Genomic DNA, 16,597 nt, shown 5'->3' with positions numbered 1-16,597 from the left:
TTCGGTGACAGGTTCAGCTGTACAAAGGCACTCTCTGATCAAATGAAAGTTTGTATTCGGCGCACGTGACAGCAGGTGTAGGTAGACCTTACAGTGAAATGCTTACTTACAGGTTCTAACCAATAGTGCGAAAAAAGGTGTGTGTAGGTAAGTAATGAAATAAAACAGTAAAAGACATTTGAAAATAACAGTAGCAAAGCTATATACAGACACCTGTTAGTCAGGCTAATTGAGGTAGTATGTACATGTAGGTATGGCTAAAGTGACTATGCATATACACTTCTCAAAAAAATAAAGGGAACACTTAAACAACACAATGTAACTCCAAGTCAATCACACTTCTGTGAAATCATACTGTCCACTTAGGAAGCAACACTGATTGACAATAAATTTCACAAGCTGTTGTGCAAATGAAATAGACAACAGGTGGAAATTATAGACAATTAGCAAGACACCCCCAATAAAGTAGTGGTTCTGCAGGTGGGGACCACAGACTACTTCAGTTCCTATGCTTCCTGGCTGAGGTTTGTCACTTTTGAATGCTGGCGGTGCTTTCACTCTAGTGGTAGCATGAGACGGAGTCTACAACCCACACAAGTGGCTCAGGTAGTGCAGCTCATCCAGGATGGCACATCAATGCGAGCTGTGGCAAGGTTTGCTGTGTCTGTCCAGCAGGCCACAAATGTGCATGTGTCTGCTCAAACGGTCAGGAACAGACTCCATGAGGGTGGTATGAGGGCCCGACGTCCACAGGTGGGGGTTGTACTTACAGCCCAACACCGTGAAGGACTTTTGGCAATTACCAGAGAACACCAAGATTGGCAAATTCGCCACTGGCGCCCTGTGCTCTTCACAGATGAAAGCAGGTTCACACTGAGCACATGTGGCAGAAGTGACAGAGTCTGGAGACGCCGTGGAGAACGTTCTGCTGCCTGCAACATCCTCCAGCATGACCTGTTTGGCGGTGGGTCAGTCATGGTGTGGGGGGTGGCATTTCTTTGGGGGGCCGCACAGCCCTCCATGTGCTCGCCAGAGGTAGCCTGACTGCCATTAGGTACCGAGATGAGATCCTCAGACCCCTTGTGAGACCATATGCTGGTGCGGTTGGCCTGGGTTCCTCCTAATGGAAGACAATGCTAGACCTCTGGAGTGTGTCAGCAGTTCCTGCAAGAGGAAGGCATTGATGCTATGGACTGGCTCGCCCGTTCCCCAGACCTGAATCCAATTGAGCACATCTGGGACATCATGTCTCGCTCCACCCACCAACGCCACGTTGCACCACAGACTGTCCAGGAGTTGGTGGATGCTTTAGTCAGGTCTGGGAGAAATCCCTCAGGAGACCATCCGCCACCTCATCAGGAGCATGCCCAGGCGTTGTAAGGGGAGGTCATACAGGCACGTGGAGGGCACACACACACGACTGAGCCTCATTTTGACTTGTTTTAAGGACATTACATCAAAGTTGGAGCAGCCTGTAGTGTGGTTTTCCACTTTAATTTTGAGTGTGAATCAAATCCAGACCTCCATGGGTTGATCAATTTGATTTCCATTGATAATTTGTGTGATTTTGTTGTCAGCACATTCAACTATGTAGAGGAAAAAAGTATTTAATAAGAATATTTCATTAATTCAGATCTAGGATGTGTTATTTTAGTGTTCCCTTCATTTTTTTGAGCAGTGTATGATGAACAGAGTAGCAGATAGCCCGGTTAGCCAATGTGCATGGCACTGGTTGGTCAGGCCAATTGAGGTGGTATGTACATGAATGTATTGTTAAAGTGACTATGCATATATGATAAAACAGAGAGTAGCAGCAGCGTGGGGTGGGTGTGGGGGGCACACAATGCAAATATTCCGGGTAACCATTTGGTTGCCTGTTCAGGCTGTTATGGCTTGGGGGTAAACACTGTTGAACCCTTTTTGTCCTAGACTTGGCACTCTGGAACCGCTTGCTATGCGGTAGTAGAGAGAACAGTCTATGACTGTTTTTAGTTTAGTTTATTTTATTTTTACAGGGACAGTGCACATTAATCAACGTTTCAGTAAAGTGGCGGTTTTAGCCAGCCGGCTAATTTTCAACCGCAGTCCCTGGGCAGGTTATTAAAAACAATTACAATATAGACAATAGCACCATAGAACAAGCAAAACATAGCAACATAGGACAAGCAAGACATAGCATACAGACAGAACAAAAAGCAGCAAGACAAAATTCATAAAAGCAACCAAGTGTTTCCACACCTCACAAGTTACAGACAACATGGAAAGCGGCAACACACAGCTAGGGACCATGTTCACAAATCTGATTGACCTTGAGCCATGTCTTCAAGCATTTTGTGAAAGTGTGATATGTGGTGCAGTTATGTGTGTCTGATGGCAGTGTATTCCAGACATGGGAAGCTCTCACAGAGAATGCAGATTTACTAAAGGTGCTTTTCCTTAGAGGAACTATACAGTCACCTCTCATGGCAGACCTTGTGGATCTGCTGCCATATGTCTGGGTTTTCTGTTTAACAAAAATATTGAGTGGAGGGGGAGCCAGGCCATTAAGGATCTTGAATACAAGACATGCGTCGGTGTATTGCACAAAATTTTCCCAAATCAAGAGCTCATGCTTTCTAAGGATATGACAATGATGATGGCTATTGGGCTTCCTATCAAGCACTTTGAGAGCCTGTTTGTAGACAGACTGAATAGGTTTTAAATGTTGTACAGCAAGCTTGGGCCCAACTAGTCAAGCAGTATGTTAAGTGGGGGAGTATCATAGATTTGAAGTACAGTTTTGCTACCTCTGTAGTCAAACAATTTCGTATAAATCGGAAATTAGCTAGATTGAATTTAGTTATTTGAATTACCTTTTTCACATTCTTTTTAAAAGAGAGGTTGGAATCAAGTATGACTGGTGGCTGGGGTCTTTGAAGCTCTCAACCTGCTCCACTGCAGCCCCGTCGAAGAGAATTGGGGCGTGCCCAGTGCTCCTTTTCCTGTAGTCCACAATCATCTCCTTAGTCTTGGTTACATTGAAGGATAGGTTGTTATTCTGGCACCACCCGGCCAGGTCTCTGATGACTTCCCTATAGGCTGTCTCGTCGTTGTTCAGGCTGGGTCATCTGCAAACTTAATGATGGTGTTGGAGTCGTGCCTGGCCATGCAGTCGTGGGTAAACAGGGAGCCTGAGCAAGCACCTCTGGGTTGCTCCAGTGTTGAGGATCAGCATGGCAGATGTGTTGCTACCTACCCTCACCACCTGGGGGCGGCCCGTCAGGAAGTCAGGATCCAGTTGCAGAGGGAGGTGTTTAGTCTCAGGGTCCTTAGCTTAGTGAGGGCTTTGAATACACTATGCTGTTTAAAGCTGAGCTGTAGTCAATGAACAGCATTCTCACATAAGTGTTCCTTTTGTCCAGGTGGGAAAGGGCAGTGTAATAGAGATTGCATCATCTGTGGATCTGTTTGGGCGGTATACAAATTGGAGTGTCTAGGGTTTCTGCGATAATGGTGTTGATGTGAACTATTTACCAGCCTTTCAAAGCACTTTGGACGTGAGTGCTACGGGTCTGTAGTCATTTTGGCAGGTTGCCTTAGTGTTCTTGGGCACAGGCACTATGGTGGTCTGCTTGGAACATGTTGGTATTACAGACTCAATCAGGGACATGTTGAAAATGTCAGTGAAGACACCTGCCAGTTGGTCAGCACATGCCCGGAGCACACATCCTGGTAATCAGTCTGGCCCCGCAGCCTTGTGTATGTTATACTCACTTCAGTTACAGAGAGCGTGATCACACAGTCGTCCGGGAACAGCTGATGCTCTCATGCATGCCTCAGTGTTGCTTGCCTCGAAGCGAGCATAGAAGTGATTTAGCTCGTCTGGTAGGCTCGTGTCACTGGGCAGCTCGCAGCTGTGCTTCCCTTTGTAGTCTGTAATAGTTTGCAAGCCCTGCCATCCAACGGCGTCGGAGACAGTGTAGTATGATTCAATCTTAGCCCTGTATTGACGCTTGCCTGTTTGATGGTTCGTCGCAGGGCATTGCAGTATTCCTTATAAGTTTCCGGGTTAGAGTCCCGCATCTTGAAAGCAGCAGCTCTACCCTTTAGCTCAGTGTGAATGTTGCCTGTAATCCATGGCTTCTGGTTGGGGTATGCGTACAGTCACTGTGGGGACGGCGTCCTCGATGCACTTATTGATTAAGCCAGTGACTGATGGTGTATTCCTCAATGCCATCAGAAGAATCCCGGAACATGTTCCAGTCTGTGATAGCAAAACAGTCCTGTAGTTTAGCATCTGCTTCATCTGACCACTTTTTTTTACATACCGAGTCACTTGTGCTTCCTGCTTTAATTGTTGCTTGTAAGCAGGAATCAGGAGGATAGAGTTGTGGTGGGATTTACCAAATGGAGGGCGAGGGAGAGCTTTGTACGCGTCTCTGTGTGTGGAGTACAGGTGATCTAGATTTTTTCCCCCTCTGGTTGCACATTTAACATATTGATAGAGATTTGGTAGAACTGATTAAAGTTTCCTGCATTAAAGTCTCCGGCCACTAGGAGCGCTGCCTCTGGGTGAGTGGTTTCCTGTTAAACATTTCCTTATACAGCTGACTGAGTGTGGTCTTAGTGCCAGCATCTGTTTGTGGTGGTAAATAAACAGCCACAAAAGTATAGCTGAGAACTCTCTAGGCAAGTAGTGTGGCCTGCAGTTTATCACAATATACTCTACTTCAGGCGAGTAAAATCTAGAGACTTCCTTAGATTTCTTGCACCAGCTGTTGTTTACAAATATGCACAGACCACCACCCCTCGTCTTACCGGAGTGTGTGGTTCTATATTGCCGGTGCAGCGTATATCCTGCTAGCTGAATATCCATGTCGTCATTCAGCCACGATTTAGTGAAACATAGGATATTACAGTTTATGTCCCGTTGGTAGGATATTCGTGATCGTACCTCGTCTAATTTATTGTCCAATGATTGCACGTTGGTAATATTGACTGTAATGGCAGCTTTCCTACTTGACTTCTCCGGGTAGGCTAGGTAATGCTATGGAGAAAGAACATGAGGGGTCAGAATCAAAGCCATTGCTCGGCTATATACAGTACCGAGTGTACTAAACATTTGACTCAATGCTTCCCACAGTTGTCAAGTTGGCTGGTTGTCCATTGGATGGTGGACCATTACACACGGAAACCCACTGTTCCTAGGCAGTCATTGAAAATAAGAATTTGTTCTTAACTGACTTGCCTAGTTAAATAAAGTAAAATAAAATAAACTGTCGAGTGTGAAAACACAGTAGTGTTGCAGTTCTTGACACACTCAAAACGGTGCGCCTGGCACCTACTACCATACCCCGTTCAAAAGGCACATAAATATTTTTGTCTTGCCCATTCACCATTTGAATGGCACACATACAGAAGCTGTCTCATTGCTTAAAAATCCTTTAAACGTTCTCCTCCCATTCATATACACTGAAGTGGATTTAACAGGTGAAATCAATAAGGGATCATAGCTTTCACCTGGATTCACCTGGTCAGTCATGGAAATATCAGTTTATTAGGTACACCCATTAGTACCAGGTCAGACACCTCTTTGACTCCAGAATAGCCTGAATTATTCAGGGGCATTATACAAAGTGTCGGAAACATTCCACAGGGATGTTGGTCCCCATGAGGAAGCGACAGCATCATGCAGTTTCTGCAGACTGAGAGGCGGCACATTCATGCTGCAAACAGCCGGTTTCATTTAATCCCAAAGATGCTCTAATGGGTTGAGGTCTGTGGACTGCACAGGCCACTCAAAAACTGAACAAACTGTCATGTTCCAGGCAATGTTTTTCCACTCCTCAATTATCCAGTGTTGGTGATCACGTGCCTCCTCTTGTTTTTAGCTGATAAGAGTTGGACCTGGTGTAATAGCCCATCCGTGACCGATGAGTTGTGTCGGTCCGAGAAGCCGTTCTACATACCACTGTTGTACTGTCATTATTTGTTGTTGCCTGCCTGTTAGCTTACATGATTCTTGCCATTCTCCTTCAACCTCCCTCATCAGCAAGCTGTTTTTCGTCCACATGACTGCCGCTGACTGGATGTTTTTTGCACGTAGCACCCTTCTTGATAAACCCTAGACACTGTTGTGCGTGAAAAGCCTAGTGCGGGAGAAGCCCGGCTACCGTTTCTTAGATACTGGATCCGGCGCACCTGGCACCCACGTCATACCACGCTCAGTCGCATTGGTCACTCGTTTTACCCATTCTAAATGTTCAATCGAACAGTAACCGAATGCCTCGATGCCTGCTTTATATAGCAAGCGTGACTCACTATCTATAGGAACGATCCTTTTCGTGACTGGGTGGTACCTAATAAACAAAGTAAGCAATTTTTATATATATAAAAACAAATAGATTAGGATTGTGCCAAGCATTATCAAAACGCTCTTACTGTGGACATCTTTGTAGTAGCCACAGTAGTGGGGTTTGTTGTAGTCAAAAGGGCTATAAAGACATTACACATACAGTTGAAGTCAGAAGTTAACATACACCTTAGCCAAATACATTTAAACTCAGGTTCACAATTTCTAACATTTAAAATCAGAGTAAAATTTCCTGTCATACAGGCTGACCACCGCTGTGTCGCATGCGCTGCAAAATAAAGTTAGAAATCTATATTATTCAATTATTATGCGCGCGCCAACCAGCATCTGCGTTGCCAAGGCCTAAAATAGAAGTCAAAATGCATTTATGCACGATGGCGTATGCGTGCAGCCCATTGGATTAAGTGATAGGTCACCACTTTATTTTAAGAATGTGAAGTGTTAGGATAATAGGAGAGTGAATTATGTATTTCAGCTATTATTTCTGTCATCACATTCCCAGTGGGGCAAAAAGTTTATATACACTTAATTAGTATTTGGTAGCATTGCATTTAAATGGTTTAACTTGGGTCAAATGAGTCAGGCAGCCTTCCACAAGCTTCCCACAATAAGTTGGGTGAATTTTGGCTCATTCCTCCTGACAGAGCTGGTGTAAATTAGTCAGGTTTGTAGGCCTCCTTGCTCGCACATGCTTTTCAGTTCTGCCCACAAATTGTCTATGGGATTGAGGTCAGGGCTTTGTGATGGCCACTGTAATACCTTGACTTTGTTGTCCTTAAGCCATTTGCCACAACTTTGGAAGTATGCTTGGGGTTATTGTCCATTGAAGACCCATTTGCGACCAAGCTTTAACTTCTTGACTGATGTCTTGAGATGTTGCTTCAATATATCCACAATTTTCCTCCTCATGCTGCCATCTATTTTGTGAAGTTCACCAGTCCCTCCTGCAGCAAGCACCCCCACAACATGATGCTGCCACCCCCGTGCTTCACGGTTGGGATGGTGTTCAGCTTGCAAGCCTCCGCATTCTCCTCCATAACGATAGTCATTATGGCCAAAGAGTTCTATTTTTGTTTCATCAGACCAGAGGACATTTCTCCAAAAATACAATCTTTGTCCCCATGTCCCCTTTTTTAATGGTGGTTTGGAGCACTGACTTCTTCCTTGCAAAGCAGACTTTTAGGTTATGTCACTATAGGACCTGCTTTACTGTGGATATAGATACTTTTGTACTTGTTTCCTCTGGAATCTTCACAAGGTCCTTTGCTGTTGTTCTGGGATTGATTTGTACAATAATCTATACGAGACAGAAGGCGTCTCCTTCCTGAGCGGTATGACGGCTCTTGGCTATGGTGTTTATACTTGCTTACTATTGTTTGTACAGATGAACGTGGTGTTGGAAATTGCTCCCAAGGATGAACCATACTTGTGGTCTACATTTTTTTCTTTGAGGTCTTGGCTGATTTCTTTTGATTTTCCCATGATGTCAAGCAAAGAGGCACTGAGTTTGAAGGTAGGCCTTGAAATACAGCCACAGGTACACATCCAATTGACATGGCAGAGTAAACTTAGCACATGTAAAGTTCTGACCCACTGGGATTGTGATACAGATATTACAAATAGAGATTGAAGGATGGGCAATGAATATATCAAGTTGAGTGGGTAAGTAAAAACTGGAAATATTTACAAGAATATGGCACAACTTTTCAGAACAAAAATAAATAGACGATTACTTTCGCATTTCAGTTTCACTTCACTCAAACGCCAGCAGTACAGGTGACTGGCGGAGACCATCCTGTACTGGCATATCCAATTGCACACTGAAAAGTGACATTTGCGCCATCTACACATTTTTTTCCCCCCTGAGGTCGTGGCTGATTTATTTTGATTTTCCCATTATGTCACGCAAAGAGGCACTGAGTTTGAAGGTAGGCCTTGAAATACATCCACAGGTACACCTCCAACTGACTCAAATGATGTCAATTAGCCTATCAAAAGCTTCTAAAGCCACAACACAATCTTCTGGAATTTTCCAAGCTGTTTAAAGGCACAGCAACTTAGTGCATGTAAAGTTCTGACCCACTGGAATTGTGATAAAGTGAATTATAAGTGAAATAATCTGTAAACAATTGTTGGAAGAATTGTGTCATGCACAAAGTAGATGTCCTGACCGACTGGCCAAAGCAATAGTTTGTTAACAAGACATTTGTGGAGTGGTTGAAAACGTGTTTTAATGACTCCAACCTAAGTGTATGTAAACTTCCAACTTCAACTGTAATTAGGCCACTAACTATTCTTGTTCGGTCTGTCATAACACTTTACTGTTATGATCTCTTAAATGCTTTAATGAGCCAGTGTGGTCCAAGGAGTTGAATGGTGTTGGACCCAATAGCTAGTCCATCACAAATAAAGTGCAAAAGGGGAAAAATAAATACCAGAGGTTGCGATGCACAGGCATGCATATGGAGAAAACAACAACTACCATGAACACTAACACATGTACCATCTTTTCTTATCAAAAACACCTCATTGTGTTTATATGAGTAGAGGCCAATTCCATTTAAAAAGACAGTTTGCTGACAAATTGGTATTTCCGTCATAAACACCAAATGATGCAAAATATCTGAGCTAAAATATTAGGCTAAAGTGTGTTAAATAAACAGTGAAATCAGTCTTGCCTTTGCATGTTGGGTAAGGAGCTGACCAGCCTTCTATTTCACAGGTCAGACTGGCTTGTCCCTCCATCTCATATCCAGCATTACACCTATACGTCACCAAAGACATGTACGTATAGGGGGGACGGCCGTCAATCCGAACACCATTCTCAACAACAGGATTAGGACATGACACCACTGCAGACGTAAACAAACATATGTCATTAGCTGCTGTTTTGAGGTGAACAACATGACAAAAGTATATTATTTATTGGTTTTAGACTACTTGAAGCAATAAACAATGTTGTTATAATCACCCATTTATGAATAATGCATCATTATCTATCAAATAAATAGGATGGATTCTATTGAAACCTACTTCCTCTGAGCTTAATGTTGCATCATGATTATTAGATTAGGCCGACACATTAAACATGCTTTAGACTGCTTGCCTGTCTCATGCAAATCTGTGATAATGTTTGATTTTATTAAGCTAGATACTGTGATATTTACACATTTATCTTTCAGAGGAGGTCATCTGGAACTTGATCATGACTGTGTGGTGGAGGAAAAAGTGGAAGCACAAATAGATTTTACAGGGTAAGCAACTTGTCAAACTCATTCCATGGGGGCTGAATGTCTGCGGGTTCTCCTCCTTGTACTTGATTGATGAATTAAGGTCACTAGTTAGTAAGGAACTCCCCCTCATCTGCTCATCTTAATTGAAAGGAGAAACCAGTAGACACTAGGCCCTCCATGGTGTGAGTTTGACACCCCTGGTGTAAGCAGTTCATTATTGTTTTGTTAACAATCATACTTATAAAAACAGGGGAAAAGGAAAGCTTTCAACATACTTTTACACTCAGGTGGAGCTGGCTGGAATTCTCCATTCTCACTGCAGGTTATGGATTTAGCTCCAACCAGAGTGTAATTCTTCTCACAGGCATATGGCACGACACTTCCATAGTCATACGTATCATCAGGTGGGACAACAGGCCCACCGTTGACAATGTTTGGGGCTTTCCACACTTCACCACTGCAGATTAGAGCACAACAGCAGTTATGAAAAGATGATTCAGGCACATGCACAGAACTGTTAATGTTATTTTCACTTGACATGCTCCTTCAGATTACCAACCTTCACACAGGAACTCTGCCATCCCAGCCTCCATCCATACAGGTCCTTACACCGCTGCCCACAAGCACATAGCTGAAATATAGAAAGATTAGACAATACGAGACACTTTTTACAACTTTGCTTTCAGGATAGTAAGGGTTACAACAGAGACTGTTCACACCTCTGATCAAAATAGTAATAACAGATAATATGCCTGAAATTGAATTACTTTTTGTTTAGCTTTTAGGGAGGAAGTTTGATTAAGGCCTATTTGGGAAAATCACTAAATTAGGCCAACAAATGAACAGCTTTGTGAAAATGTTGACATGTTAATTCTAAAAAAATAAAAATGTAATTACATCTAAGACTCAAGAAAGCACTGACCCAGTACAGGTAGCAACTACCTGGTCTCCAAACAAGACCCCCTGAGAGGTATTAAACTGGCCGTTCGTCACTTCTCCTGGGCTGCCCACCACGACTTCCCTGAAACAACCATAGAGAAACCAGTCAGACTTTCAAAATGACAGAGTGAGAAAGAGTTGAATGTTAGCACAAAACAGGTCCGAATTCAGGCTAGTATTTCAATTAGATTGAAGGATGGGCAATGAATATATCAAGTTTCGAGTGGGTAAGTAAAAACTGGAAATATTTACAAGAATATGGCACAACTTTTCAGAACAAAATAAAAGACGATTATATTACTTTTGCATTTCAGTTTCACTTCACTCCACACGCCGGCAGTACAGGTGACTGTCGGAGAGCATCCTGTACTGGCATATCCAATTGCACACTGAAAAGTGACATTTGCGCCATCTACAAATGTCTCTTGCGTGATGAAGGCATCTGACAAAACCATGTTTTCCCCTCCTATGGGTTTGGTACAGTTTTTAGCTGAAAGAGGTGGAGACAAAAATGTAGTTCATGTTAATGACCAAGGTGAACAAATACAGGAGACAGTCTTACAGGCTGACTACACGAGCTTGTCACATGCGCTGCAAAATAAATGTAGAAATCTATATTATTCAATAATTATGCGCGCGCCAACAAGCATCTGCGTTGCCACGGCCTAAAACAGAAGTCAGTTCTATTTGTGACGCAGATCGCTCTGCAAATCCTGCATCTTCCATCTCCGCCTTGGTTTATAGAAGCAGATGGCATGTGCCATCTCATTGGTTATACCCACGTGGGTGACTGAAAGACGAACGAGGTCAGTGGCGGTAATGAACCAAATTTATTAAAGTTGCCAATCACAATATAAAGTCAAGGGAAGAAAAAGCCTGGAAGGAGGAGAAATTACTAGAAACGAGTCGGTTGATCGTTATGTGTAGATTAATTGGCGGAGTAGAGGACCTTTGTGCATTTCAGGTAAAATAACTAAATGTTTATATCCCAGGACAAATTAGCTAGCAACAGCAAGCTAGCTAAATAGGACAAATTTGCTAGCAAGTGCAAGCTAGCCATCTAAATTGCCATAAATATTTAATGTTTTTTGACCTGTCCCCAAATGAATATAATTGGTTCAGAGTATGTTTTGATATATTTTAACCTGCACATCAGGATCACGATTGATGTGGGGGGCAAAATGCATTTATGCACGATGGTGCTGCCGCGTGCAGCCGGTTGGATTCCGTGATAGGATCACCACTTTATTTTAAGAATGTGAAGTATCAGGATAATAGGAGAGTGAATTATGTATTTCAGCTATTATTTCCTTCATCACATTCCCAGTGGGTCAAAAAGTTTATATACACTTAATTAGTAATTGGAAGCATTGCCTTTAAATGGTTTAACTTGGGTCAAATGAGTCAGGTAGCCTTCCACAAGATTCCCACAATAAATTGGGTGAATATTGGCCCAATCCTCCTGACAGAGCTTTTGTAACTGAGTCAGGTTTGTAGGCCTCTGCTCGCACACTTTTTTCCAGTTCTGCCCACACATTTTCTATAGGATTGAGGTCAGGGCTTTGTGATGGCCACTGTAACACCTTGACTTTGTTGTCCTTAAGCCATTTTGCCACATCTTTGGAAGTATGCTTGGGGTTATTGTCCATTGAAGACCCATTTACGACCAAGCTTTAACTTCCTGACTGATGTCTTGAGATGTTGATTCAATATATCTACATAGATGGCATCACGAGGAGGAAAAATTATTTTGTGAAGTTCACCAGTCCCTCCTGCAGCAATGCACCCCCACAACATGATGCTGCCACCCCCGTTCTTCACGGTTAGGATGGTGTTCTTTGGCTTGCAAGCCTCCCCTTTTCCTCCAAACATAACGATGGTCATTATGGCCAAACAGTTCTATTTTTGTTTCATCAGACCAGAGGACATTTCTCCAAAAAGTACAATCTTTGTCCCCATGTCCCCTTTTTTTTTAATGGTGGTTTTGGAGCACTGACTTCTTCCTTGAAAAGCGGACTTTGGGTTATGTCAGTATAGGACTCTTTTACTGTGGATATAGATACTTTTGTACTCGTTTCCTCTGGCATCTTCACAAGGTCCTTTGCTGTTGTTCTGGGATTGATTTGCACTTTTTGCACCAAAGTACAATCATCTATAGGAGACAGAACGCGTCTCCTTCCTGAGCAGTATGAGGGCTGCATGGTCCCATGGTGTTTATACTTGCGTACTATTGTTTGTACAGATGAATGTGGTACGTTCAGGCGTTTGGAAATTGCTCCCAAGGATGAACCGGACTTGTGGCCTACATTTCTTCCCCCTGAGGTCGTGGCTGATTTCTTTTGATTTTCCCATTATGTCACGCAAAGAGGCACTGAGTTTGAAGGTAGGCCTTGAAATACATCCACAGGTACACCTCCAACTGACTCAAATGATGTCAATTAGCCTATCAAAAGCTTCTAAAGCCACAACACAATCTTCTGGAATTTTCCAAGCTGTTTAAAGGCACAGCAACTTAGTGCATGTAAAAGTTCTGACCCACTGGAATTGTGATACAGTGAATTATAAGTGAAATAATCTGTAAACAATTGTTGGAAGAATTGTCATGCACAAAGTAGATGTCCTGACCGACTGGCCAAAACTATAGTTTGTTAACAAGAAATGTGTGGAGTGGTTGAAAACGCGTTTTAATGACTCCAACCTAAGTGTATGTAAACTTCTGACTTCAACTGTAATTAGGCCACTAACTATTCTTGTCCGGTCTGTCATAACACTTTACTGTTATGATCTCTTAAATGCTTTAATGAGCCAGTGTGGTCCAAGGAGTTGAATGGTGTTGGACCCAATAGCTAGTCCATCACAAATAAAGTGCAAAAAGGGAAAATAAATACCAGAGGTTGCGTGCACAGGCATGCATATGGAGAAAAACAAACAACTACCATGAACACTAACACATGTACCATCTTTTCTTATCAAAAACACCTCATTGTGTTTATATGAGTAGAGGCCAATTCCATTAAAAAAGACAGTTTGCTGACAAATTGGTATTTCCGTCATAAACACCAAATGATGCAAAATATCTGAGCTAAAATATTAGGCTAGTGTGTTAAATAAACAGTGAAATCAGTCTTACCTTTGCATGTTGGGTAAGGAGCTGACCAGCCTTCTATTTCACAGGTCAGACTGGCTTGTCCCTCCATCTCATATCAGCATTACACCTATACGTCACAAAAGACATGTACGTATAGGGGGACGGCCGTCAATCCGAACACCATTCTCAACAACAGGATTAGGACATGACACCACTGCAGACGTAAACAAACATATGTCATTAGCTGCTGTTTTGAGGTGAACAACATGACAAAAGTATATTATTTATTGGTTTTAGACTACTTGAAGCAATAAACAATGTTGTTATAATCACCCATTTATGAATAATGCAACTAATCATTATCTATCAAATAGTGTAGATTCTATTGAAACCTACTTCCTCTGAGCTTAATGTTGCATCATGATTATTAGATTAGGCCGACACATTAAACATGCTTTAGACTGCTTGCCTGTCTCATGCACATCTGTGATAATGTTTGATTTTATTAAGCTAGATACTGTGATATTTACACATTTATCTTTCAGAGGAGGTCATCTGGAACTTGATCATGACTGTGTGGTGGAGGAAAAAAGTGGAAGCCCAAATAGATTTTATCAGTGTAAGCAACTTGTGTCAAACTCATTCCATGGGAAATCAAATTTTATTTGTCACATACACATGGTTAGCAGATGTTAGTGCGAGTGTAGCGAAATGCTTGTGCTTCTAGTTCCGACAATGCAGTAATAACCAACAAGTAATCTAGCTAACAATTCCAAAACTACTACCTTATAGACACAAGTGTAAGGGGATAAAGAATATGTACATAAAGATATATGAATGAGTGATGGTACAGAGCAGCATAGGCAAGATACAGTAGATGGTATTGAGTGCAGTATATACATATGAGATGAGTATGTAAACAAAGTGGCATAGTTAAAGTGGCTAGTGATACATGTATTACATAAGGATGCAGTAGATGATATAGAGTACAGTATATACGTATACATATGAGATGAATAATGTAGGGTATGTAAACATTATATTAGGTAGCATTGTTTAAAGTGGCTAGTGATGTAATTTACATCATTTCCCATCAATTCCCATTATTAAAGTGGCTGGAGTTGAGTCAGTGTCAGTGTGCTGGCAGCAGCCACTCAATGTTAGTGGTGGCTGTTTAACAGTCTGATGGCCTTGAGATAGAAGCTGTTTTTCAGTCTCTCGGTCCCAGCTTTGATGCACCTGTACTGACCTCGCCTTCTGGATGATAGCGGGGTGAACAGGCAGTGGCTCGGGTGGTTGCTGTCCTTGATGATCTTTATGGCCTTCCTGTGACATCGGGTGGTGTAGGTGTCCTGGAGGGCAGGTATTTTGCCCCGGTGATGTGTGCAGACCTCACTACCCTCTGGAGAGCCTTACGGTTGTGGGCGGAGCAGTTGCCGTACCAGGCGGTGATACAGCCCGACAGGATGCTCTCGATTGTGCATCTGTAGAAGTTTGTGAGTGCTTTTGGTGACAAGCCTTTCTTCAGCCTCCTGAGGTTGAAGAGGCGCTGCGCGCCTTCTTCACGATGCTGTCTGTGTGGGTGGACCAATTCAGTTTGTCTGTGATGTGTATGCCGAGGAACTTAAAACTTACTACCCTCTCCACTACTGTTCCATCGATGTGGATAGGGGGGTGTTCCTCTGCTGTTTCCTGAAGTCCACAATCATCTCCTTAGTTTTGTTGAAGTTGAGTGTGAGGTTATTTTCCTCACACCACACTCCGAGGGCCCTCACCTTCTCCCTGTAGTCCGTCTCGTCGTTGTTGGTAATCAAGCCTACCACTGTTGTGTCGTCCGCAAACTTGATGATTGAGTTGGAGGGCGTGCATGGCCACGCAGTCGTGGTGAACAGGGAGTACAGGAGAGGGCTCAGAACGCACCCTTGTGGGGCCCCAGTGTTGAGGATCAGCGGGGTGGAGATGTTGTTGCCTTCCCTCACCACCTGGGGGCGGCCCGTCAAGAAGTCCAGTACCCAGTTGCACAGGGCGGGGTCGAGACCCAGGGTCTCGAGCTTGATGACGAGCTTGGAGGGCACTATGGTGTTAAATGCCGAGCTGTAGTCGATGAACAGCATTCTCACATAGGTATTCCTCTTGTCCAGATGGGTTAGGGCAGTGTGCAGTGTGGTTGAGATTGCATCGTCTGTGGACCTATTTGGGCGGTAAGCAAATTGGAGTGGGTCTAGGGTGTCAGGTAGGGTGGAGGTGATATGGTCCTTGACTAGTCTCTCAAAGCACTTCATGATGACGGAAGTGAGTGCTACGGGGTGGTAGTCATTTAGCTCAGTTACACTTAGCTTTCTTGGGAACAGGAACAATGGTGGCCCTCTTGAAGCATGTGGGAACAGACTGGGATAGGGATTGATTGAATATGTCCGTAAACACACACTGGTCTGCGCATGCTCTGAGGGGCGTGGGGATGGTCTGGGCCTGCAGCCTTGCGGGGAGTTTGACACGTTTAAATGTTTTCCTCCACGTCGGCTGCAGTGAAGGAGTGTCCGCATGTTTTAGTTGCGGGCAGTGTCAGTGGCACTGTATTGTCCTCAAAGCAGGCAAAAAGTGATTTAGTCTGGCTGGGAGACATCCTGGTCCGTGACAGTGCTGGTTTTCTTTTGTAATCCGTGATTGACTGTAGACCCTGCCACATACCTTGTGTCTGAGCCGTTGAATTGAGATTCTACTTTGTCTCTATACTGTTTGTATTTACGGTCATGTTTCCAGTCACCTTGCCCTGATTAAAAGCAGTGGTTTGCGCTTTCAGTTTCACGCAAATGCTGCCATCAATCATGGTTTCTGGTTTGGTAATGTTTTCATCGTTGCTATGGGAATGACATCTTCAACGCACGTTCTAATGAACTCGCACCGAATCAGCGTATTGGTCAATGTTGTCGTCTGACGCAATACGGAAAATATCCCAGCCCACGTGATGGAAGCAGTCTTGGAGTG

The 16,597-nt window shown here is 43.3% G+C and overlaps 1 protein-coding gene across 1 annotated transcript; it reads right to left on the bottom strand.

Annotated features, from left to right (window-relative positions):
* Nucleotides 1-8,980: 8,980 nt before the first annotated feature.
* LOC127918215 (complement decay-accelerating factor-like) lies at nucleotides 8,981-13,727 on the bottom strand. Its single transcript, XM_052501483.1, has 5 exons — nucleotides 13,655-13,727; nucleotides 10,826-11,014; nucleotides 10,579-10,606; nucleotides 9,861-10,042; nucleotides 8,981-9,204 (listed from the first exon to the last, which is right to left on the bottom strand). Exons 1-5 carry the CDS (start codon nucleotides 13,719-13,721, stop codon nucleotides 8,981-8,983), a joined length of 690 nt encoding a protein of 229 aa, XP_052357443.1. The 5' UTR covers nucleotides 13,722-13,727.
* Nucleotides 13,728-16,597: the final 2,870 nt, after the last annotated feature.

This window comes from Oncorhynchus keta, unplaced genomic scaffold (assembly GCF_023373465.1).
Source record: "Oncorhynchus keta strain PuntledgeMale-10-30-2019 unplaced genomic scaffold, Oket_V2 Un_contig_13783_pilon_pilon, whole genome shotgun sequence".
NCBI lineage: Eukaryota > Metazoa > Chordata > Actinopteri > Salmoniformes > Salmonidae > Oncorhynchus > Oncorhynchus keta.
The sequence above is the reverse complement of the archived record's forward strand: the minus strand, read 5'-3'. Positions and strand labels throughout refer to the sequence as shown.